A 23,630-nucleotide genomic window follows, 5' to 3' on the forward strand; every position below is an offset into this window, starting at 1 on the left:
GCTGCATAGCCAGCAGGGGAAGGGCTGGGAACAGATCTGAGAAAATGAGGGCCACGTGGACACCCTCAGCCGCCCACCTAGAGACCCCAACGCTTCCAGATCCTGCCCACCCTTCAAAGTTCAGCCAGGACCGTCTCCCCTCAGGAAGCCCCGGGGCTGGTTCTGCACCAGCCTTGCTCGCAGTCCGTCTGGCCACACTCGTCTGGCCTTGGTCCCCTTGCCCACGTGGGGTCAGGGCAGGAGGCCCTCTCTGAACTCTTCCCGCTCCCAAAGATATCCCAGCAGCTCAGCAGGCCCCTGTCACAGCTGAACAAAACTCTGACATGGCCTTCTGCCCGGAACTCCCCAACTCAGTTTATTCCAAGGAAATCTTTTTTTTCCCAAATGAAAATTCCCAGGTCATTTCTTGAGGGAATATATGCCGCTGCTGTACAAAGTGAACATACGAAAGGAAGCTGAGCACTCCCATGTGAAACTGTTCACGGCCCAGCCTGACCTCGGACGGGAAGGGGAGATGGGGGCACCGGGGTCTTAATGCCTCCAGAAGCCTCCCACCGAGACGAGCATTTTTAGAGCAAGAGACCCTTGAGGTTTCCCACAGAGGCAGACATTTACTTCACTGAATGTGATGGGATCTGGCCCTTCCCTTTCAAGGACCCCACCCAGCCCTGCCTGCCCCGAGCTCTGCCCCCTCCCGCCTGCAAGGGTCAGCAGTGGCTTCGTAATTGGCCGTGTTCTCCAGCCTCTTTTCCCAGCGTGAGCCAACCCCAAGATGTCGCCTCTCCTCCTGGGACCTCTCCACCGGCTCCCAAATAAATCCCAAACACCAGAGCCAGAGAGACGTGAGCCACGGGGACGCGGAGGGCCGCTCACGCTGGCTCACAAGCACTTGCACTTAGTGCCATCCCATGGATGACTTGACGTGGGCCATGGCAGAAGTACTTACACCATGGAAATGAGCAAACACTTCAAATAGGGGCTTTTTTTTTTTTTTCCCCTTCCTGGATAGCTGGTTAAACACTTATGAGCACACTCCTGGAGGAGGCCCTTGACCTTCTGGGCACACACTCCATCACGACCATCAACCCCCGCCTCACGTCTTGCTGCCTCCTCTCTCCCATCCTCTCCCTCCAGCTGTTCACCAAACCCACCAGGTCCTTCCACACATCACACTTTCCCCCAGCTTCTCAAGGGGAGAGCGCGTGGGCATGCTCCTGTCCTGACGTCACATGCAGCGGTGTGACCTTGGGCAAGTCGTTTCCCCTCCTGTGTTCCCTCACCGAGAAAAGGCAGGTGGCGGCACAGGCATGAGCAAGGAGCAGGGGCACGTGTGCTGCGCGCTCAGCGCCACACGCGGCTCAGGGGTTGCATCAACGCCACGCTCACCCCTGCTCTGCCACTAGACATCCTCCCGCGCGTCAAGGTTCAACCGCCTCGGTGAAGCCAGACCCGTGAGCTCAGCGGAAAGCTCCTGCTCCCGCCCGGCAGCCCACTGCCGGTGACCGCGGCTCCCGGCGCTGCGCCCTGAGACCAAAGCCGGCTGTGAGAGCAGGGCAGGCAGCCTGTGGTGGGGGAGGGGAGGCTGGCGCGCAGGGCCAGGGAGAAGCAGGCCTACGTGAGCGGGACGCAGCCAGGTCCTCTCCGTGTCCTCGCTCACCCATCAGGGAAATAAGCACTCCCTCCCTTTCTATGACCCCCGTCCCTCGGGATAAGGAAGTTCTCTCCTCCTTCTTAACTGGCACCTGCCCAGCAGGGGCAGAAGTAGAGGCATGTAGTGGGCAAGTGGCCTGATGTGAACTCAGTGTGAATCAGCCTCAGGGCTCACCTCCAGCTGCCAGCCCATGTGCAAAGGTGAGGACAGCTTCCAGAAGATGGCACGCCCAGCAGCCCAGCCTGCAGGCCACTCACGAGCCCGCGCTCCTCTCTGTAGGGAAGGCAACGCCACACTCACCGTGTGCGCCCTGCCAGCCTTGGACACGGCACCAACCACGCTGTGAGGTGCTCCTCTCACTGAGCCTTCCCAGGAGGTCAAGAGCCAGGCTGGGCTGCACCCTCTCGGTTTCCCGGCCGAGGGGTCACCTCCACTTCCCTGTGAAGAGCGCAGCATACCCCCAGCAGATGGTTATCAGATGTTATTACACATCACTTACTAGCTGTGGCCTTGGGCAAGTGAGTTCAACTCCCCGGGCCTCGGTCTCCACCTCTGCAAAGTAGGAGCAACAATAGTACCTCCTCCTGAATAGTTACAAGCAATAAAGTGCTTCAGGCACACAATAAGGGCTTCATACGTTGTATCTACTATAATTTATTACCCCCATTTTACACAGGAAGAAAGGAAGCTTTAAAAGGGACCCTCAGATAGACACAATTTGTCCCAAGTCCCTGCAGGATCAAATCTGTAGAGGAACCCCTATGACTGTACATAAGCCTGGAACCTCCGGAGAGAACAGGGCACCGTCTCCTTTGCCCCGGGCAAGGACAGCAGAACAGGGGTCGCTGGTGCTGACTGTCTGGAGCCAGGTGTTGTATCTTCTATCACAGGGATCCTTGTGACTGTAAAGGTTCAGCGTGGCCCAGCTCAGACTCCACTCGTAAAGCATGAATCACAGAATCTCGGGTTTATGAGGAACTTTAATGCCCATTCAGGTCTACTCCACAGGTGGGCACAAAACGTACGCCAGGACACTGCTTGAATACCTCCAGTGATGCGGAACTCTGTACCTGCAGAGGCCACGCATTCAACTGCAGATGTACGTGAGGAGAGCGGAACGGGAAATAAACACAGGGGCCTGAGGAGGCCGGGCACTGAAGGCCAATTCTGCCAGCTTCTCCGATGAGCCTGAGGTAGGCCCAGCCTCCAGGCCACTGCCCTCTGCCTGAGGAGTCCCATTCTCCAGGAACTGAGGGCACCGCCCAGAAGCCAGGCTTGAGTGGGTAGATGTGGAAACAGGCCGACGCACACACCCACGGGTTCCACACCACCGGGCAGCAGGAAAGAGCAAAGGGTGCCCCAGGCCGGACCCAGCAGCTACAGCCCCGCCAGGAAGATCAAAACGCCAGATAATGAGCTGAATTCTTCTCCCAGAGACACCAGCTAATGAAGGGAGCACAGGAAGCCCCATGTCACAGGCCCAAACTGTTTATACAAGTGTTAAAAATACATTTCAAAAGAAAGCAGGGAAGCCGGGGGAAACCCTCCGCCGCCCTCGGAAAATGATTTCTGAAAACCACGTTAATTTGTTCTCCGAAAGGTGTTTGAAGTCTCTCTGTGTACCCCTTGGGCACCTTTAATTCCTCCTCCTAATCCCCTATTAAACCTGATGCTCACTAGCACAGCCCACTTAGGGGATTATGATTTTTATTCTTAATTATACAGATACATATTTGGGTCCATGTGCGTGCCTATGTTTTTATGTAAATTCAAAAGGCACTGTCAGCCTCACTTCTCCAAGAGGCCCAGAATAGCCTGAGCTTCATTAAGGCACTAGGGGGATTTAAAATGAAGTTTAAAGGGTCAGAAGAGTATAATTTTTAAAATTCATTTTCAAAGCCTTGTAACCTTACAGCCAAAGATGAATGGGTTTGTGGGAAAATGTAAGCAGCAGCACGTGAAGAGCTGAGCCTGGGAGAGGCGGGGTGGGGTGGGGGGCACCTTTGCCCATGCCTGGCAGAGCTGGAGGGACCCCCCGGGCAACCAGCTGCACAGTCCCGGGAAACAGGAGTGCAAAGCATCATCACCAGCAGCAAGCCCCTCTTCTTAAACACCTACTATGTGCATGCTGTTGTATTCAACTCTTTGCACACCTCACCTCATTAAACCCAGCAGCCCTCTCAGGAGGGTGCTGTTATGATCCCCGGTTTTTAGATAAGGAAACTGAGGCATGGACAGTTCAGGTGGCTTCCCTAAGATCCCACTGAAGAAATGGTAGCGAAAAAACAACATATGGATGAGGAGGAGCAGGAAGGGGCTAAAGGGTAGGCTGGGGAAGAAGGGGCGGAACACAGAAAGCAGTGGAAGTAGATAAAATGGGGAGCAAAGGTGAGAAAAGACGAGTGTGCTCAGAGGCACACGGCTGGAGGCCTCGGGAGTCAGATGCGCAGAAGGATCAGGACAGACGTCTGGTCTGGGGACAGCCACCTGGGGTCACAGAACCAGAGAGACCCTGCCACTAAATCCACCCTGTCTGCCTTCCCTCCAGCAACCAGGCATGAAGAAAACACCCCTGCTCCTATTCGAGGTCAGCTCCTGCCTTTGACACCAAGTCCCACCTCCTGAACCCTCCCAAAGACACCGCTCCTGCCAAGGACCCCTCCCTCAGCATCATTAAACTTCTGCTTCCTCCTGCATCATTCACATCAGCATACAAACGTGTTATATTTTTTCCTACGTCTAAAAAAACCCTGCCTTGACCTCCACATCCCTCTCAAAGTGCCACCCGGTTTCACTGCTGCCCATTTTGGCAAACCACCTCGAGAGCTATGGGGGAGTCGGATCTGTCTTCTCTCACAGCTCCCCGCCTCCCCGCTGCAGTGGCTCTCACCAGGCCACCAACACTTCAGGGGGTCAAAGCCCACCCTCCGCAGCCTCTCCCGACACGCCTGGTTTCCCTCCCACCCGCCTGGCTGTACCTTCCCCGTTGCCCTGGCTGTTTCCCCCCACATCTACGACTGCCCTGTCCCTGGTCTCTGAGCCCTCTTCTCTTCTCTCTCTTCACCCACCAGCTCACCCAGTCCTGTGGCTCTAAATTCCACACCCATGATGCAAAATGTCTATGTCCAGCCCTGGCCCTCCTCTGGGCTCCGCACACCTGACAGCAAACTCGGCGTCATCACTTGCCTGCCTAACAGGCCTCTCAAACGTAACAAGTCCCAAACTGCACTCCTGATTCCCACTCCCCCAAACCTGCTCTTCCTCTGTTCCTCCCCCATCTCAGCAAATGACTGTGGGGCTGAGACAAACAGGGAAGTTAGGCGTAACTCTCAGCTTGAGTAACTCTGTGGACGGAGTGCCGATCCATCAGAAAATCCTACTGCCTATACCCTCAACACATACCTAGAGCCACCCGTGTCTCTCCATCCCCACCATGCCCCGCCAGCCTACACCATCACCATTTGGTACCTGGACTCCTGCACTAGCCTAACTGACCTCCCATCTTCACCTCTGCTCCTTACAATTCACTGTCCCTTCAGTGGTCAAAGGGATCTTTTTGAAACACAAATCCAAAGCCACCACCACAGCCTCCCACTGTACTTGTAATTATATTCAAATTCCTAGACATTGCCCCATACAGCCCCATAGGATCTGAACTTTATCTCACCCATATCATCCTTTACCACACCCTTCTGGATTCCTAAATCCAGCTGTATTGTCCATTCTACATCTTCAACACACCAGTCTTGTTCAACCCCAGGGCCTTTGCACTTGCAGTGTCATCTGCCTGTAATGCTTTCCACTCATTTTCTCACAGCTGATTCCTTGTCATGCAGATCTCAGCCAAACTGTCACCTCCGTGGGGAAGCCGTCCCTGACTACCCAGTTTAAAAGAGTTGTCCATCACATCACCCGTTTTAATACTTTGCAGTGTACTTGTCATCTCTGACAATTTCCTTGTTTATTAATATACGTGTGCTATCTGTGTCTCTCACCAGAGTGGGAGCCCCAGGAGGCAGGGACCTCATCTGTCACTTTCTGCTGTGTCCCCAGTATCCAATACAACACCTGGCCCAGCCCCGATGCTCAGCCACCATGACATAAGTGACTGGCCTAATGTCATAAGTCCTCCCATCTCTTTAGCCCACTTCCCATCACCCATCCAACCTCCCCCAAGACCCTGGCCTTTCCCACAAGACCCTGTGTCCACATGGTAAAGATCAGTGTCCTGATTATGTCAGAGCTCAGGGGTGGAGGTGAAGAGGAGTGGGAAGCACAGTGGCTGTCTTGCCCCCCCCAAGCCTCAGCCACCACTCCCATCTCCCCATTGCCCACGCTGCCCTAGGCCATGCCTGCCCTGGCCTGAGGATGAAATGCCAAGTAGGCAGCCTTTGCTCTGCAGCACCAGCTCTGCAGGAAGACAGCCAGGGCTCAAATCCTGGCTCCCCACTTATGGCCAAGGGACCTGAGCAGGTAGGTCTCTTCGCCTCTCTGAAGACAGTAAAAAGATCAGTGGTTGCCAGGGGATGGGGGAGGGAAGGGATGAATAGGTGGAGCACAGAGCATCTTAAAGGCAGTGAAACGACTCTGTCTGATACTATAATGGTAGAATCAGATCATTAAACATTTATGCAAACCCATACAACATACAACAATAAGAGTGGACCCCAATGTAAACTGCGGGCTCTGGGTGATCATGATGTGTCAATGTAGGTTAATTAATTACAACAATGTACCACTCTGGTGTGGGATACTGATAATGGAGGAGGCTATGTGGGGGGTCTGGGGAGGGGTGGAGTATATGGAAACTCTCTGTACTTCCCCTCAATTTTGCTGGGAACCTATAACTGCTCTATTAAAACTAAAGCTACTAAAAAATTTAAAAATTGTAAAAACCCAGCACCAAGCCTGGCCCCCAGGGTTCCCTTCTGATACATATATGCAAAACGGTGACTATGCCTCTTGATGCCTTTAGTCTACCAAGTAGCTAGACACAGCCCTGATGCTGTAAACCTATTGTGCCACAGTTAAAACATTAAGCCACACTTAATACCTGCAAAGTCTGAGTTCTAATTATAGATACAACAAACTTGGGGTCCACTCAGCCCCTCACTGCCAGACAAAAAGTTAGGGACCGAGGTCCGCAGCCTCGTTACCTGACAAGTTGTGCCTGGGCCACAGGGAAACCTCCAGCTCAGGGTAATCCATGGGGTATAAGTTGGTCCTCAGAGTTGCACCAAGACGTCTGGGCCTGAATGTCCTCCCCAGCAACCCACGCCAGCAGCACCAGCCGAACCCGTTCCCACGGTGCTTCCAGCCTACAAAAGCACTTGCTCACATCACCACCACTGCCCGCGCCCCAGCCTCTAAGCAGCCCAGGGAGGAAAACAAGAGTGAGGAGTACTGGCCCCTCTATGCACATGGGGACACTAAGACCCAAAGACATGCAGAACTCGGCCCCAGGGCCACACAGAGAGTGAGGGACAAGAGACCCGGAAATCCAATAGCCTGACTCCTATGTCCATGTTCTTTCAACCACTCTGTCCTGAGTGGCTTAAAAAAACAAAACAAAACAAAAAAAACAATAGGGATGGACTTATCATCAATACTCCTTTTGTATCTCTATCAGTGCCAACAAAAATTCAAATTCTTCATACTCATCCAGACTTCACAAAGTGCCATCTTTACAATCATTTTCAATTCTGTTTTATGATCTGGGCTGCACCATAAGCCTATCAGGTTGGTATCAGCCTTCACATTTCACAGATTTTGAGCCGAGGCCCAGCAAGGTTTCTGGCTGGCCCAAGGTCACATGGAGCATCCCACGCCGGTGCTCTGTGCTCTCCACCCACCACCACCCAGACCTAAATGAAACTCCCACCAGGTCCCTAGAGACCCACAGCTCCTCCACAGCTACCTGCCATTGGAGGTGCCACTCTGTTCCCCCTACTCCTATGCCTCTCAGCTAGCTGACCTCAGCCCACTGTCTTTGAGGTAACAGAGCCCATGTCCCTTGATAACGGAGCCTCTGGAATCCCCACAAATGTGCCCAAATACACCTGCCAAATATCACCACCATCAGATCATCCTCCATCTCTGCCCAGAGCACAGCTAAGGATGCCTCCCAGACAGTGGGGGCACCAGCAGCAAAGCAAAGTCCTGAGAAAGGGCCAGATGGCGCGAGGAAGAGGCCAACAGACAAAATGTACAGAGCCTGGGCAGGTCTGGGCTGACTTCAGCATTATCCATCCACCTACCATCTGTCCACAGCAGCCAGCACCTCAACCTGCTCATTTCTGCAGAGGCCAGTCTAGCTTGGAAGCCTCACTGAGCCCAAGCTTCAGCCCAGGCACTTTAGCCTGGGCAGCGCAGGCAGATAAGCCCCATTTCCAGGTATGCCTGTGGTCACTGATCATGGGCGAGCACTTGGGAAACCTTCTCCCGTCTCTGGGATGTCCACAGATAGCCTAACCCATGTGGAAAACGTCTAGACAATGGTGCGTGGGGCCATGGTTCAGGGAGCTGACCCTGGGCTGGCTGACCTGGCCAAATGGCCTTGGGCAGGAGCGCTGGGGGAACTCAACAGAGAAGGGGCTGGTTCTCAGGGAGAGACTTGAACTGACATTGGAGGGGTGGGACAAGGCACAGAGGTAAGAGTCTACAAGTATTTGGAAGGTACAAATACCCGGGAAGGGCAGAATTACCTTGCCAAGTAACCAAATGTTTTAAGACATCAGGCAAAACTCTGACCATAATTCACTTCTTGTCTTTACATGAAAGTCTCGCCAAGGATGGAGGAGATGGCTGGACACTGGACTCCCTGGCAGCATGGGGTGGACATAGAATGTTGGTCAGCCAACACCACCTTCATAGGACTTCCAGGGATGAGGACAATAAAGAGATCCTCCGGGCAGAGTCTCCACATCATCCTAGATGCTGGGCTTCTAGGGAGGGTGTGAGGAATTGTTCAGTGCACATTTCAATAGTAGGGGACCCTCACCACAACACAATCTTCCTGGAAAGAGGCCAACCCCAACAAGCCTCCCAGAATCCCTGAGCTCCTCATGCAGATGGAAAAAGCCAGGCCCAGAAAGGGTCAGGGACTTGCCCCAGTTACACCAGACATGTGAGAGTCAGAAATACTCCTCGACTCTCCTGATGCCTGGGGTAACGGCCTGCCCCAACAGCAAGGCCTTTGCATTATTTTAATTAATTTTTCCCCAGGGCCCCACCCAAGCTATTCAGCTTATTACATAACAGCTGTATGTGTCCCCCCAGGTGTTTGTGATAAGTGCCCTTTGCTTCATCAGTGAAGCTTTGCTGTAAAGGGTCCTCACTTCCCCAAATATGGTCTCTCCACGGCTGACAGCACGGAGCGCACGCCCAGAGAAAGGACAGGAAAATGGGTATAAAATTACATAATAACGTCTGGTTCACACACAGAATTCTCTCAACCATGGAGACCCACTGGGAAAAGTCGAGGCAAGATGACCAAAGGTTTGATGGGTCCTTTAAAGTTTTGTTTGGTGGAAATGTTTGCTCTTATTTTAAAAACTTCTTTGTCGCAGATAAAATTGTTCTCTAATTTGGTCATACATTTGGATTTCATTATTTTCAGAATGTATTCCAGACATCTAAAATTAAACAGATGTCATCAACCCCGTTTAGACCTAAAGACTTGTAACCAAACAGTGACTTCAACCCCAGTGCAATACTGACTTGGAACACTGTGTTTTAGTCATTAAAAGTTTTAAAACTCTGCCCCATTTTTCTCATTTCCTATAATGAGATCTCTTCCCCCTCCTTAAAATACACCAATTCTTCAAGGGTCAGTGGAAAGTCAAACCGGAGAGTAAAGCAAATTTAAATATGAAAAATGGAAGAGTGAAATATGAAATCCTTATCCACGGAAACCCTTACCGAGAAGCTGAACCTCGGCTTCATCACAAAGGAGGGAAAACCGTTCAGGAGAGAGAGAAGTAGTGTGAGCGCGAGAAGGGGATTTGGCTTCTAAAGCCTGAATTGTTTTATCGTTCCTTCTCTGACAGGGATTAGATTAGTGAGAATCCTCCAAGCCTGCTCGAGGCGTCCCGGGGACAGTTAAGAAGAAAAGACTCGTCTTTCTCTCGCCCGGACCTCGTCGCCGAGCTCGCCCCCAGATGAATTTGCTAAACGGCATGAGCACGTGGGAGGAAAGTGCCTGTCTGAGGCGCCCAGAATGCACAAGCAGGGGGCACCTGGCCCTGGAGACACGCCCGAGCAGCGGGGGAGGGGCACCTGCATCCGGGGTTTGGAGGTCACATTTGGGATCTGGCCTACTGGGCCGCCTAATGTCTTCGTTACGTCAATTTCTTAAGCAAACTAGAAAGAATAAAATCAGAGAATGGGATGAGAAAGGCACAGAGACCAGAGAGGACCTTTGCCTCTCCCACAGCACCTGCACCGCTCTGTTCCGAAGGGGGAGGTGGGCCCCGAGCAAGCAGGCCTCTGCCCCAGGCCCAGCCCAGCCCCCACCCACCACCCAGAGTGCTGTCTCAGCGGCACCTGCCGCCCTCGGGAGCCCGTGCCAAACGTCGCATTGCCCACTCAGCGCCCACTCCTAAACTCAGCTCAGGGCCCCTCTGGCCGGCCCTTCCTTCCCCAGTGCCCGCCTGCACGGGGGCCCGACAGTGGAGGGAGGGGGCAGGGGACGGAGAGCCCGGAGCCACTCGCCTACGCTCCCTGACGCGGCACAGCCTCCCCAGCCCCTCCCCGCAAAATAACTCTCTGTTCTCACTCCTCTGCCTGGGGCACCCCTGGGCAGAAAACCTCCCCACAAGATGGGAAACCGCTCACATCTAAAGAAAGGATGGCGCCTCCTGGGGCTCACGGCCCCAAATACCTGTTTCCAGGAGGGTGCTCAGCCCCAGGCCCAGGGAGGGACACGGCCATGGATCTGCTTCCATGGAGACTGGCAGAATCCTTATCGGGGTCTGCTGTGGCCACCCCAGGAGGGGAGACAGGTGAACATACGAACACAGACACAGAGACCCCTGAGAGAGGACAAAGTCACAGGGCCTCCTGTAAGGAGGGCAGAGGAAAAAAGTGATGCCTTTGAAACACAAGGAGGGCCCATTTTGGCCCTGAGTTGGACCTGTTCAGCACATGGCAAACATGAGAAACCTCCCAAAACCCCTCCCCAAAGCCGGCTGTAAGTTCACAGGTGCACTTACCTCCCAAGTCTGGGGCAAGTCAAGCTCCCCGGGCCTTGATTCTCCCATAGACATGTCAAACTTGATTTGTGAGGATTCGCTCTTCATGACTGGCAAATAGCTTTGCCACCGATGTAAGCCTGGATAGAGTAGCCCTGGCTGTCTATCCATGGCGCTCTGCTCAGAAGGACCACATTCTCGGCATTCATTAGTGATGTCTGACTTTCCTGTGAGGGGACAGAGGAAGAGAGCATTTAGTTCTCCTATTTGCCAACCCAGAATCAACCCATCTTATTTCACAGATGGGGAAACTGAGGCCCAGAGAAGTAGATGAACCTATACAAGAAGGTCATACATTGGTACAGAAGATCAAGCATTTAAAAATCTTCACAATGGAAAACTAGAATTTGCCAAGTGGTCTATTTCAATCCTCAGAGTTCCTTGGATTTGAATAATGTTAGACTTTTCAAAGCACCTCTAGCCCATTTTCTCAGAGTGAGCCCCACACACCTGTAAGTGATGCATCAGGCAGGGGAAGACAGGTCAAACAGGTGAAGGGATGCTGCAGCTTACACAGACAGCCAGTGACAAACCAGGACAAAACCCAGGCCAAGCTGCCCACTGGACCACCTGCCTGACCAGTTGGCATTTTTACCCATCAATACTGAGGCACTGGAGCTACCAGAGGGTGTTACACATCTGAGATGGGAGACTGGGGGTGGGGGGGATGCAGAAAGAGAATTAGCTCTTCAACTCACTGGGGAGTTTGTACATAGTAACAATTTATTTGTGGGAATCACTGAATGCCCTTGACATCACTTCTGAGACTTGGAGGTAGAGCCAGCTGACTGAGAAGACACCATTACCACCAGGGCCCTTGGACCCTACTCTCCAAAAGACTTTTTGGTCAGCTAATGCCACTCATTTCTCTAGTAGGTAGTTAATAAAGCTTTTGGTATACACAGCAAACTGAAGTCACAAAAGGGACCAATTAGCTGGTAATTATTTGCCTTACCAAAGGATTGCTTTTTTTTTTCACCCCAGGGTTCTTATAAATAGCAAGAGCCCTTCTAGCATTTGGGTATAATCCTGTCCACAAAGACACTGAGTACACCAGCCATTCAGAAGCACAAAGCTCCTCATGGTAAAGCATCTGATGAATGACTCCTGTCTGGTCTAAACACCAAACCTGCCCACAAAAATGATCTGGGCAGTAAAGGGAGCACAATCACAGAAAAGGTGCCAAGGAAAGTAGGCCTGGGCTTTAAGACACCCCTAAATGGCAGGCTGGGAAAGCTCTGGTCCTTGTTGAATCTCAGAGATAAATACTCATCCCACAGGGGTGGATGGAGTCCCTACCGAGAGTCAGGCAAGATGCTAGGCACAGGATGAAATAGGGAACTAAACCAACAAGAATCCTGCTCTCCTAGAGCTTATAATGTGGTGGTACGTCAAGACAGATGCCAAATAGCCATGTTCATGAATGAATGCCTAACTGTAAACTCAGCTAGGGACTCTAAAGGAAAGGAACTCTGGTCTAGCAGAGATTTTTTTTTTTCTCTAAATTGATTTATTTATTTATTGGCTGCATTGTGTCTTCGTTGCTGCACATGGGCTTTCTCTGGTTGCGGCAAGCAGTGGCTGCTCTTCATTGCGGTGCGCAGGCTCCTCACTGCAGTGGCTTCTCTTGTTGCAGAGCACAGGCTCTAGGCACGTGGGCTTCAGTAGTTACGGCACATGGGCTTAATAGTTGTGGCTCACAGGCTCTAGAGCGCAGGCTCAATAGTTGTGGTGCACAGGCTTAGTTGCTCCAAGGCATGTGGGATCTTCCCACACCAGGGCTTGAACCCATGTCCCTTGCATTGGCAGGTGGATTCTTAACCGCTGTGCCACCTAGGAAGTCCCTAGGAGAGGTTTTAATAAAGGCACCTGAGCTGGCCTGAGCATCAAGGAAGGCTTTTTTGGAAGTAACTGTTAAGTTGACATCTAAGGGATAAGTGATAGTTAACCATGCAAATATGGGTAGGACAGAAAGTGGTCTGGGAAGAGTCAAGAGCATGTGTCAGGGTCCTGGGGTAGGAGAGAACATGGTATGTTTGAGGAACTGGGAGAGGTGGCCAAAGTGGCTGAGGAGTAGAGAGCAAGGGGAAGCGTGACAACAGACAAGGGCTCATAGGGCATCCAAAGGAGTTTGGTGTTTATACAAAGGACAGTGGGGCACCATTGCAGGCAAGTGAGTGCAAGAGTGTTTTGCAGAGATGGCTCCAGGTGCTAAGTGAAGAAAGGACCCTAGAGGACCAGGTAAGAGTTTGGGGGGGGGGGTGGAGCTAGGGTGCTGCTGCAGTTGTCCAGGTAAGAGACAAAGGCAGATGCGCTAGAGTGGCAGCAGTGAGGATGGACAGAAATAGAGGCATTCAAGAGCTACAGCACATAAAACTAACAAGATGTAGGGCTGGATACCCACAGGGGTTAGAGAGAGGACATGTCAAGGATGCCTCCTAGATGTCCAGCTGTGTGAGTGGATGGACAGACACATCCCCTGGGATGGGGGACCCTGGAGGAGTGGGTGTGCTGCAGCAGAAGGGTCAGGGTGAGTCTTACATTCTTTGAGACAGCCACGTGGAGACACGGCGCACGCAGGAGAATACACGGGTCCCCAGGGAGGACGTGGGTATTTACACCAATGTGATTCCTTTCCAAGGGCTGTTCAGGGACAAATGGCAGGATATTACAGCTCCCTCTCCGCAGCCCCTCTTACTTCCTTCTCCTGAACCTTCCTACAAGGGGATTTCATATGGAGATTGCAAGATAGAGGAAGTCAGACACCTTCTTGCATGAGCAAAATTTCAGTCTTTTTTCCATAAGGAAACAGCAAGAAAAAAATCAGCTTCAAATCTGGCTGTGGGGATTAAGTGTAGACACTCAGGAGGACTTCCTGGCTCCAAGGGTGTGACGCTGGAATGCATTAGTAAGCAGGAGTCTGGGCTCTCCTTCCCCTGAGGTCTCTGAGATCGGGGTGGGTTGCAGTCTCTTGGGGGTGCCTAGAATACAGCCCTGCCAAGACGCAAGGGATTGGACCTGAAGAACCTCCAAAGCTCCCTGGGTCCAACTGATTAAGTGCTAGTCATGGGAACCCTGTCCACCTGGTAACAATCGCTCCTTTCACCAAGCAGTCCCCACATGCAGAAATGGTGCCCAGAGGCTTTATCCTCATTCCTTCATTTGATCCTCACAACAACGCCCCTGGGTGAGCAGGACCCCATGTGAAAGATGCAGCCACTGAGGCTCAGAGAGGTTAGGTAAGCTACCTGAAACCACACAGGGAGTAAGGTACACTGCTGGGATTGGGACCCTTGACCATCACCAAAGCCCATACTTCTCCCTTCTCCTCAACCTCATCCCCGCTCTTATTGGAGAAGAGCCTGGTATTAAAGAGCTCTTAGAAACACTACTAACATGGACTATGGACAGGGCAGAAATGATCTATAACAGCATTTCAAAACAAAATGCATTGTAAATATATAAATACAAGTTCTAACAAATATATTATACAATGGTACCCACAGAAGGAAAATTTGCTGTTCATGACAAAAAAAAAATGGGAGAAAAATCTGTAAGAAACAAAACCATGTAGAAAGAGACAAGAGAGAAAGCTTTGTGCTTATTTTAAAGGTATTTAATACGTTTTGCCAAAAGGCCTTTCAGAAACACTCTGGCCACATGCACCAGCATTATACGAGGGTTCCTACTTCCCCAACCTCATAAGAAAGAAGTTTCTACTGATTCGTAAGAATCTGTATGTTCTTCAACCATCATTTGATAAAGAAGTATTTCCCTGTTTGTCCTTTATTGTTATGATGCTCTAGGTTCCTTTGCAGAAATTCAACTTTAATAACATAGTTTACAAAGTTGCTTAAATCTATAATTTAAAGCAAAAATCAAAGGATCTGTTCCCTGGAAAGACATGTCTTTGCAGGATTTGGATTCTGTTCTCAGGGGTTGACAAGCCACCATGTCTGATGAGTGACAGGAGAGGAATGCTCCAAAGGGAAGCGGGTCTGCCCCGGCCCCTGGGGCTCACTCAGAATGGTAGTCCTCCCAGAGCACCAGCGTCCACGGGCCTCTGTCTCTGCCAACTCCTGCTGTCCCGCCTCCAGGGCCGTAGAGCCACCTGGCGCTGCTGGACCTTTGCTTTAGGTGGTAGCACAGCACCCAAACCAGAGGCTCGCACAGGACCCTAGCTGCACCCTTCCAGGGGCCACACCCCCTCGAGAGGCAACTCCACACTCACTCTAGGCCTTTCCCTGACTCAGTTCCCTGCTGCAAAGATACATACACACACAAACAGCACACGTCTCCGAAACGGCAGCTGATCAGAGCGAGACGGTGCAACTTGGTCTGCTCACAGGCCCGATGACGCAGAGCAGGGACACTGGGCCTCCAGCTCTCCCTCCACACCCGCACGGGAAGAGCCAGGAGCCCACGGCATGCTACACCTTCAAAACATACTTTTCTTGCCTGTCATCCTGCATAGTGGGCAAGGGACCCCAGGGAGAAGCTGAGATGCAGCTGGCCACCCTCTCCCAAAGGGCTGCAGACAAGCCAGCTTACAGGCGTCCCTCCACAGCGCCCTGTCCTTCCCTTTGTGTCACCCTGAGACGGCAGGCAGGTGCTGCAGAGGACAAGACCCTCCAGGAAAGGAGCAGGGGCCTGCGGTGGGTCCCTCCTACCCCCGTCGCCACCAAACTTTGCTGAAGCAGCTGCTCCTGCTGGGACTTCAGAGATTACAGTCAGAGAAGCTCTGTGGGGGATGGGTTCCAGTGCCCAGAAAGAAGCTTCCCCAGGTCAGGGCTGGGAGATTCTCGTCACCAGGCTTCTCAGCCGAACCAAGGGCCGTTCTCTCTCAGAAACGGGGCCTCTGAAGCCCCCTTTTGACTCTGCAGCTTCTTCCTCCCTCCTCCTTCCCCATGTTGCCCAGCTATGCAAACACAGGCATGTCTGGGGGGAGAATGGTGCTCATATTTAATAACCCTCAACTCTGGCTCCACATGTGGCTATTGTTAGGTAGATTTAAACAGCAATTATGGAGGTACCTCCTTCCTCCTCAGCAACAATCTAGGCCCTTAATCCAGCTAAGACCCAGAGAGTTTAGGGTTGAGCTCACTGAGATGAAGGTACCAGCTTAAACAGGGCCTGCTCCAAGCTGGGGAAGCTGGAACATGGACAGCGGCTCCCCCCAGATTCACTCCTTCTTGCCAGCCACCCCCCCCCAAAAAAAAAGGAGGGGTGGGGGGCAAAGAAGGGACTGCCAAGTCTCCATGATAATTCAGCTTCCAGAGAATTCACATGGAAAGTTTGCAAAAATGTTTGGGCTGAGAAATAAAAAAGAAAGGCAACACACCCCTACGGCCGCTGAAGCTCAGGCTTAGATGGGAGTCTTCCTCCTTCTAGAACACTGTAGCCCCGGCCACCTTATCTCAACAGGAGACAACTCAAATTCCTCAGCTTGGTATTCAAGGCTGCCCACTATCTGACCAGAGTAGAAAAATGTTTCCACAGGGAAAACATCATTGGGGAGATAGGACCAGATGTGCTAGAAGAGCCAGATCTTGTGCCTTGAGGGTGCTGTTTGCATTTCCACCCCCGAACCTTTGCTCCTGCCAGGAATCCCTCCCCTTCTGTAAAGCCCAGCTTTAAGGTTCCCACTGCTTCCCTGGACTGTCTTCTGTGATCACGCCCATGCTATCTGCATAGGCTTGAGGGACTCACGGTACAGACAGTTTGTCCTCTGGGGACCAGATCCCCTACCGCAGTTGGAGAAAGAGGCCCAGAAAGATAGAGGCTGTGACATCCCCCCGCTGGCCTGGGGTGGCTCTGTCGGGCCAACCCCGTCTCTGAAAATAAAACCCTTTCTCTCTGTCCCAGTGTCAGGGCAGGGAGCTCCATGTCCATGGAAGCCCTCCCATGGGGCTGGGAACCCCTTGCTGGGGAAGGTGTGGGACACCAAGTGATTCCCCAGTCCCTGCTTACCTTGGAAGCCTATGACTGTCTGGTGAATCAGCATCTCTCCAGCTACTCATCCTTTCAAGTCTGGATTTTCTCATCCAAGTTTTCTGAGTATAATTTGGTTCTGCTATATCGCAAAACAATAATGAAAACCACTTGGTGTCAATTTTCATCTTGGATAAAGGCCCGTTTGGGTCTAAAGGGGTGAAGGGACTGCAGCCAGCGTTTACTGAGGGCCTCATCCCTGCCAGGCAGGCACCCTGCTGGGACTCACACACTCCTTCCCACAGAGTCTAAGAATAATGGCCCAGACCGTGGATGTGAATCTAGCCTCACCACCCAATGGCTGTGTGACCCTGAGCAAGTTACTTCATTCTCTAATCCTTAATCTCCTCATCTGCAAAGTCACAATAATACCGGGGACTGCCCTGGTGGCGCAGTGGTTAAGAATCCGCCTGCCAATGCAGGGGACACGGATTCAATCCTTGCCCCGGGAAGATCCCACATGCCGCGGACCAACTAAGCCCATGCACCACAGCTACCTAGCCTGCACTCTAGAGCCTGCAAGCCACAACTACTGAGCCCACATGCTTCAACTGTTGAAGCCCACGCACCTAGAGCCCGTGCTCCACAAGAGAAGCCACTGCAATGAGGAGCCCACACACCACAATGAAGAGTAGTCCCCACTCGTGGCAACTAGAGAAAGCCTGTGTGCAGCAACAAAGACCCAATACAGCCAATAAAATAAAACAAATAAATTTATTTTAAAAACCCAAAAAACACAATAATACCAAGTTGAGGGGGTTGTTGTGATGACTGAATTAAATGAACTCACATAGTCATTCTCAAAGTGTGGTCCTGGGACCAGCAGCCTGGGAACTGAGTAGAAATGCAGATTCTCAGGTCCACCTTAGTCCTCCTGGATGGGATCCCCTGGAGACGGGGCCCAGCAACCTGCTTGCACAAACCCTCGGGTGACTGTGGTGCACTCAAGGTAGAGCATCACGGAGCTATGCGTGGAAGGTGTGTACAGACAAGCACCTGGCAAACAAGCTATAGTCACCACTGAAGGAATCGCCGTCTGACTCTCTCCCCTCTCCTAGGCTGGACCCGAGTCTCAGGGAATTTAAGTCACTTCTCCAAAGTCAAGCAGCTTCTCCAAAGTCAAGCAGCTAGAACCCAGGCAACATGATTCTGGAGGCCACAGCCTTCCCAGCACGCCCTAGTGCCTTCCACTCAACGCCCAAATGCTAAAGCAAAACAAGTCCTGCTGGTGTTTTCCATGGTGGTAAGCAGAGGGTAACATGGGTAAAAGCTATAAACACTTCACATAAGCCTGCAGGGAAGGCAAAGAGCCTAAGAATATAAAGGACCCCTCCAAAAATATGAGGGTGCAGAGCCTCTGTGGTCAGAGATGACTCCATTTACCCTCAGGAATAAAAAACATGGGATACACAACCCGAGGATTCTCCAGGACGGAGCTGCTGGATGCTCTCAGGGATACCTGGCCGCCTTCACTTGCACTAACGGTGCAAGTCAAGGCACCTATCTCTTTAAGTACATTTCAAACATTAAATGTTAAGTGCAATTATCAGCTGGTCAAGAAAATTTGCTCCTCTCTCCCCAGGACTGTTTCTCTGCCTGCAGAGAGCGCAAGCAACAAATGCGTTTTCCCCTTTGACATCCGCAGTGTGTGCTGCAGCCTCTGTGCTACCTGTGCCCTAGAGCAGACCTCCTCCACCTCCCCAGGACTGGGCCTCCTCAGCTCACACTCCACGGAGTCTGGGGGTGTCATGCACCTACGGTGAGGACGGCACTTGCCACATCTGCAGCAAAAGGCCAAACAAGCCTGAGCCCCAGGCTACAGGTGGAAAGTAGAAGGCTAGGTTCCAGGAAACCGTTTTGCAGAGAACTCACTGAAGCCACTACCCCTGCGGCTGCCCTGTTTCCCATCACACCATATCACCCCAAATTAAAGACCCTTGTGGGGTCCTCTGTGCTTCCAGGAGATAGTCCAAACTAAATTTCATCTGCCCCAGCACTCAACGCAATGCCTGGCAAGCACCAGGCACCCAATAAATGTAACAAATGTACCAAAAGCACCTAAAGCAGCATTCTCAGTGCACCACGTTCCCTCCCCCCATTCCACTCCCTGCCTTAGCTGAGCCTGCTAAGCTCCTCTGCTCTCCAGACTGTCACAGGGTCTGCAATGCCTCCCTGAGTCGTTCTTAGCTCACCTTCAACTCTCTACACTCCAGATACCTTGGTGTCTTTTAATTCCACAAGGAAACCAAGCTCTGCCCGACCTCAGGCCCTTTGCATATGCTGGGCTCTCTTCTGAAATGCTCTTCCCCCTATTCTTTACTTGGCAGATTCCCTCTCCATCTTTAAGCCTCAGCTTAAAAGTCACCTCCTCAGAAAAGCCACTCTACCTAGACTAGGTCTCTCCTATTACCTCTACCTCCCTTTGCTTCTTCACAACATGCTGTTGTGAAGAGTGCTATTAGTCTCTTCACTTGTGTTTTATCCAACTGTTCTTCCCCCTCCAATGACATGTCATTTCTAGTAAGTCAGGCCCACTTCTGTCCTGCTTACCCCTGTCTTCCCAGTGCCTGGCACACTGTAGATGCAAAATAAATATTTTTAGAATGGGTAGGTGAATGAATGAGTTCGCGGGGAGAAAGACAAAAAAGCAATACTAATGATCTAAAATGAATGAGGAGAGAGGCAGCATCCTTGGTTGCAGGAGGTGGGGGTTACAGGCAGGGCAGGTCCCTGCCTCCTTCACACAGCCTGGCTGCGGCAGACAAGACTGCCATGGTGGTTTTGGACATGCAGCAGGTGGACAGAGTGTGGCACTGGAGAGCTTGCCATAGACTGATGGTGACATTCTGCCCTGCCACCAGCTAGCCCCGAACCAGGGCACCTCAAACAGCCACTGGGCCATGACCAACATGTGCAGGCCAGGAGCTGGGCCCAACGGAAGGAGACCTTTCCCTTCCCAGCCTACCTGGTCTCAAGGTCTGCTGTGAGTCAAGGCTGGTGGCAGGCGATGGGGAAGGACACCCGGTAGATGGAAACAGCCATCAGCACTGCACTGGCTCCACCAAATAGGTCCCCAACAGGAGCCTGGTCTCCTTGGGTGTCTCCTGCTGGAAAAACTCAGCTCCTGGGTGGGATAAGGGACACCTATAGAGAACACGAGACCCTGTGCCCAGCCCCTGGGATAGACCCCAGCCAGTGTTTCCAGTCTGAGTTTCTCGAGGCTGATGTGTGCCAGACTGGGCTGGGAGATCACCCTAATGTTTGCCTTTCATGGGCGTCTGAGCTTCTCCTTCCCAGCCTTATATTTGAAACAAGCCGTGATGGATGTTCAAGCCGATAGGAAGACTAACAGCTGGTCACCATTTATTTATGCAAAAAACCTCGTGCCGGGAAAGACTCCTGCATACCACATTGCCAACTAAAGATGATTCTGCTACCACGCACAGGCCTGCTGCCAGTGGCTTCCCACCAAGCCAGAGCCATTGCTTCCCCATGAGCTTCTCATGGAGGGTATGAGGGTGAGGAGGGGTCTCTTCCTGTTCCTGTCCTCACTCACTCTGTGGCCTTAGGCTGGAGTATTTATACAGCGGCTTTGACTGCTCACAGCCAGCGAGGTCCATTAGTAGGATGTAAATAGCTCTCAGCTCTTCAAAGGCCAGGGCAAGTCATTCTGTGAGGTCTGAGTCAGCCCTGCCAGGGTCTCACATTTCAAGCCTTATTCATCTTCCTGATAACTTCCATAAAGGGCCAATGCTGCCTTTTTGCTGTGCCGAGCCTGCCAACAGCACCCCCAGTGGGATTTTCACAAGAAATTGGCATTCGCTGAGCTCCTACTACATACACAACTCTGTCCCAGTCACTCCGGGAGGGAAAGAGGAGAAAATATTCATTATTTTTTAGGCAGCCAGGCACACATGGACAGGAAATATCGCTGGTCAAACCACACAGAAACCCTAAGAAACACAGGACAGAGTGGCCTCAGGGATGGCACAGTAAGCCAGGAGGGAGTAGAGCCCAGTGGCCGGGGACATGATCCTGCTGTCAGAGAGACTGGACTGGGATGTGGATTCTAACTCTCGCTCTTTCTAACTGCATGACCTGGGACAAGTGTCTTAAACTCTCTGAGCCTATGTTTCCTCTTCTGTAAAATGGAAGTAAGACTAGTGATAATATGGGCAGAAGACCTAAATTGGTATTTCTCCAAAGAAGACATACAGATGGTCAAGAGGCACATGAAAAGCTGCTCAACATCACTAATTATTAGAGAAATGCTAATAATCAAAGCTACAGGGCTTCCTAGGTGGCACAGTGGTTGAGAATCTGCCTGCCAATGCAGGGAACACGGGTTCGATCCCTGCTCCAGGAGGATCCCACATGCTGCAGAGCAACTAAGCCCGTGTGCCACAACTACTGATCCTGCGCTTTAGAGCCCGTGAGCCACAACTATTGAGCCCATGTGCTGCAACTACTGAAGCTCACGTGCCTAGAGCTCGTGCTCCACCACAAGAGAAGCCACGGCAATGAGGAGCCTGAGCACCACAATGAAAAGTAGCCCCCACTCACCGCAACTAAAAAAAAACCCGCACACAGCAAAAATGACCCAACACAGCCAATAAAAATAAATTTTAAAAAAAGAAATTTTGTTTAAAAAAAAATCAAAACTACAGTGAGGTATCACCTCACAGGTTAGAATGGGCATCATCAGAAAATCTACAAACAGTAAATGCTAGAGAGGGTGTGGAGAAAAGGGAATACTCTTGCACGGTTGGTGGGAATGTAAATTGATACAGCCACTATGGAGAACAGTATGGAGCTTCCTTGCAAAACTAAAAATAGAGTTATCACATGACCCAGCAATCCCACTCCTGGGCATATACCCAGAGAACACCATAATTCAAAAAACACATGCACTCCAACATTCACTGCAGCACTATTTACGATAGCCAGGTCATGGAAGCAACCTAAATGTTCACCAACAGATCAATGGATAAAGAAGATGTGGTACATATACACAATGGAATATTACTCAGCTGTAAAAAAGGAATGAAACTGGGACATTTGTAGAGACATGGATGGACTTAGAGACTGTCATACAGAGTGAAGTGAGTCAGAAAGAGAAAAATAAATATCATATATTAACACATATACGTGGAATATAGAAAAATGGTACAAATCAACCAGTTTGCAAGGCAGAAATAGAGACCCAGATGTAGAGAACAAACATATGGACACCAAGTGGGGAAAGCGGGGAGGGTTGGGGGGGGAATGAATTGGGAGATTTGGATTGCCATATATACATTACCAATAAGAAAAAAAATACCAAATTGTGCACTCTAAATATATGCAGTTTATTGTCTGTTAACTGTATCTCAATAAAAGTTCTTAAAAAGAGAGAGAGACAATGATAAAGCAAAAAAAAAAAAAAAAAAAGACACATGCACCCCAATGTTGATTGCAGCACTTATTTACAATAGCCAGGTCATGGAAGCAACCTAAATGGCCATTGACAGATGAATGGATAAAGAAGATGTGGTACATATGTACAATGGAATATTACTCAGCCATAAAAAGGAACAAAATTGGGACATTTGTAGAGACATGGATGCACCTAGAGACTGTCCTACAGAGTGAAGGCAGAAAGAGAAAAACAAATATTGTATATTAACGCATATGTGTGGTATCTAGAAAAATGGTACAGTTCAATTGGTTTGCAAGGCAGAAATAGAGACACAGATGTAGAACACACATATGGACACCAAGGAGGGAAAGCGGGGGGTGGGGTGGGATGAACTGGGAGATTGGCATTGCCAAATATTAATATGTATAAAACAGATGACTGATAAGAAAAAATATCAAATTGTGTACTTTAAATATATTCAGTTTATTGTATGTCAATTATATCTAATAAAACTCTTTTTAAAAGGAGAAAAAAAGACTTGCGATGATAGGGTTCTTGTGAGGACTAAATGAAATAGTATATGGAAAGCACTTAGCACGGTGCCTGGCAAAGAGTAAGCACTCAAGGAGCATCAGCTGTGGTTTATTGTGAGAGAAGCTTTCTGTAGTAGGCAAGTTTTGAGGCTTTGGTAGAAGTGAGGGACAGTGATCCATTCCCTAGCTTGTCATCCTGCTCTTGTGGGGTGGTGACATTGGCACATGTTGCCTCTGTGGAGTCAGAGAAAAAAGAAGGACCAGCTACTGGTCCTCCAACCACAGGCAGAAAACTCCAATCCCAAGAGACACTCAGTCTTCCAGAAAAAAGACGTCCAAATCCCACAGCAAATTAGCTCCATAGAAAAAACAGCCAAAAAGCACAAGGTCAGACAATTCTTGGTCTGGAGTAGACCTGTCACTCAAGGAGGCCAAGTCTGAGCCACGGCTGTGGGTTAGGACACAGGGGTGATGGGTGCAGGGAAACAGCACACTTTTTGGCAACGCTCCCATTGTCTTGACTCCCTTGTCCCCTGACAGGGAGCTGTCACTGACTTCCACCTCAAGCTCTTTCCCATCCTTTGTCTCCAAACACCTTCACAACTACCACAGGGGGCAGGTGGAGCAGGTATAAGTATCATCTGCAGTTTACAGAGGTAAAACTGAAGATCAGAGAGGTTAAGCAACTTGCCCAAGGTCATGCAGCAAGGCAGTGGCAAACCTAGAACTCAAACCCATCTTCTAACACCTGATCAATCCTCATGATTTCCTTACCTGACTTTGTCTCCAGCAGTCCCAGCTGCCAA

The 23,630-nt window shown here is 50.9% G+C and overlaps 1 protein-coding gene across 16 annotated transcripts in view; it reads right to left on the bottom strand.

The window, feature by feature from the left end:
- Positions 1-23,630, bottom strand: part of LOC130853148 (uncharacterized) — a 242,615-nt gene that overhangs the window by 145,366 nt on the left and 73,619 nt on the right. For all 16 annotated transcript variants that reach the window (XR_009053679.1, XR_009053684.1, XR_009053677.1 and 13 more), the window contains one exon: positions 10,864-11,069. Coding sequence is in view for 8 of the 16 variants with exons in the window: in XM_057734490.1 (XP_057590473.1) it covers positions 10,864-11,069 (206 nt within the window). In the remaining 8 variants the exon portion in view is untranslated. The remainder of the gene's footprint in view (positions 1-10,863; positions 11,070-23,630) is intronic.

This window comes from Hippopotamus amphibius, chromosome 1 (assembly GCF_030028045.1).
Source record: "Hippopotamus amphibius kiboko isolate mHipAmp2 chromosome 1, mHipAmp2.hap2, whole genome shotgun sequence".
In the NCBI taxonomy this organism is placed as follows: domain Eukaryota; kingdom Metazoa; phylum Chordata; class Mammalia; order Artiodactyla; family Hippopotamidae; genus Hippopotamus; species Hippopotamus amphibius.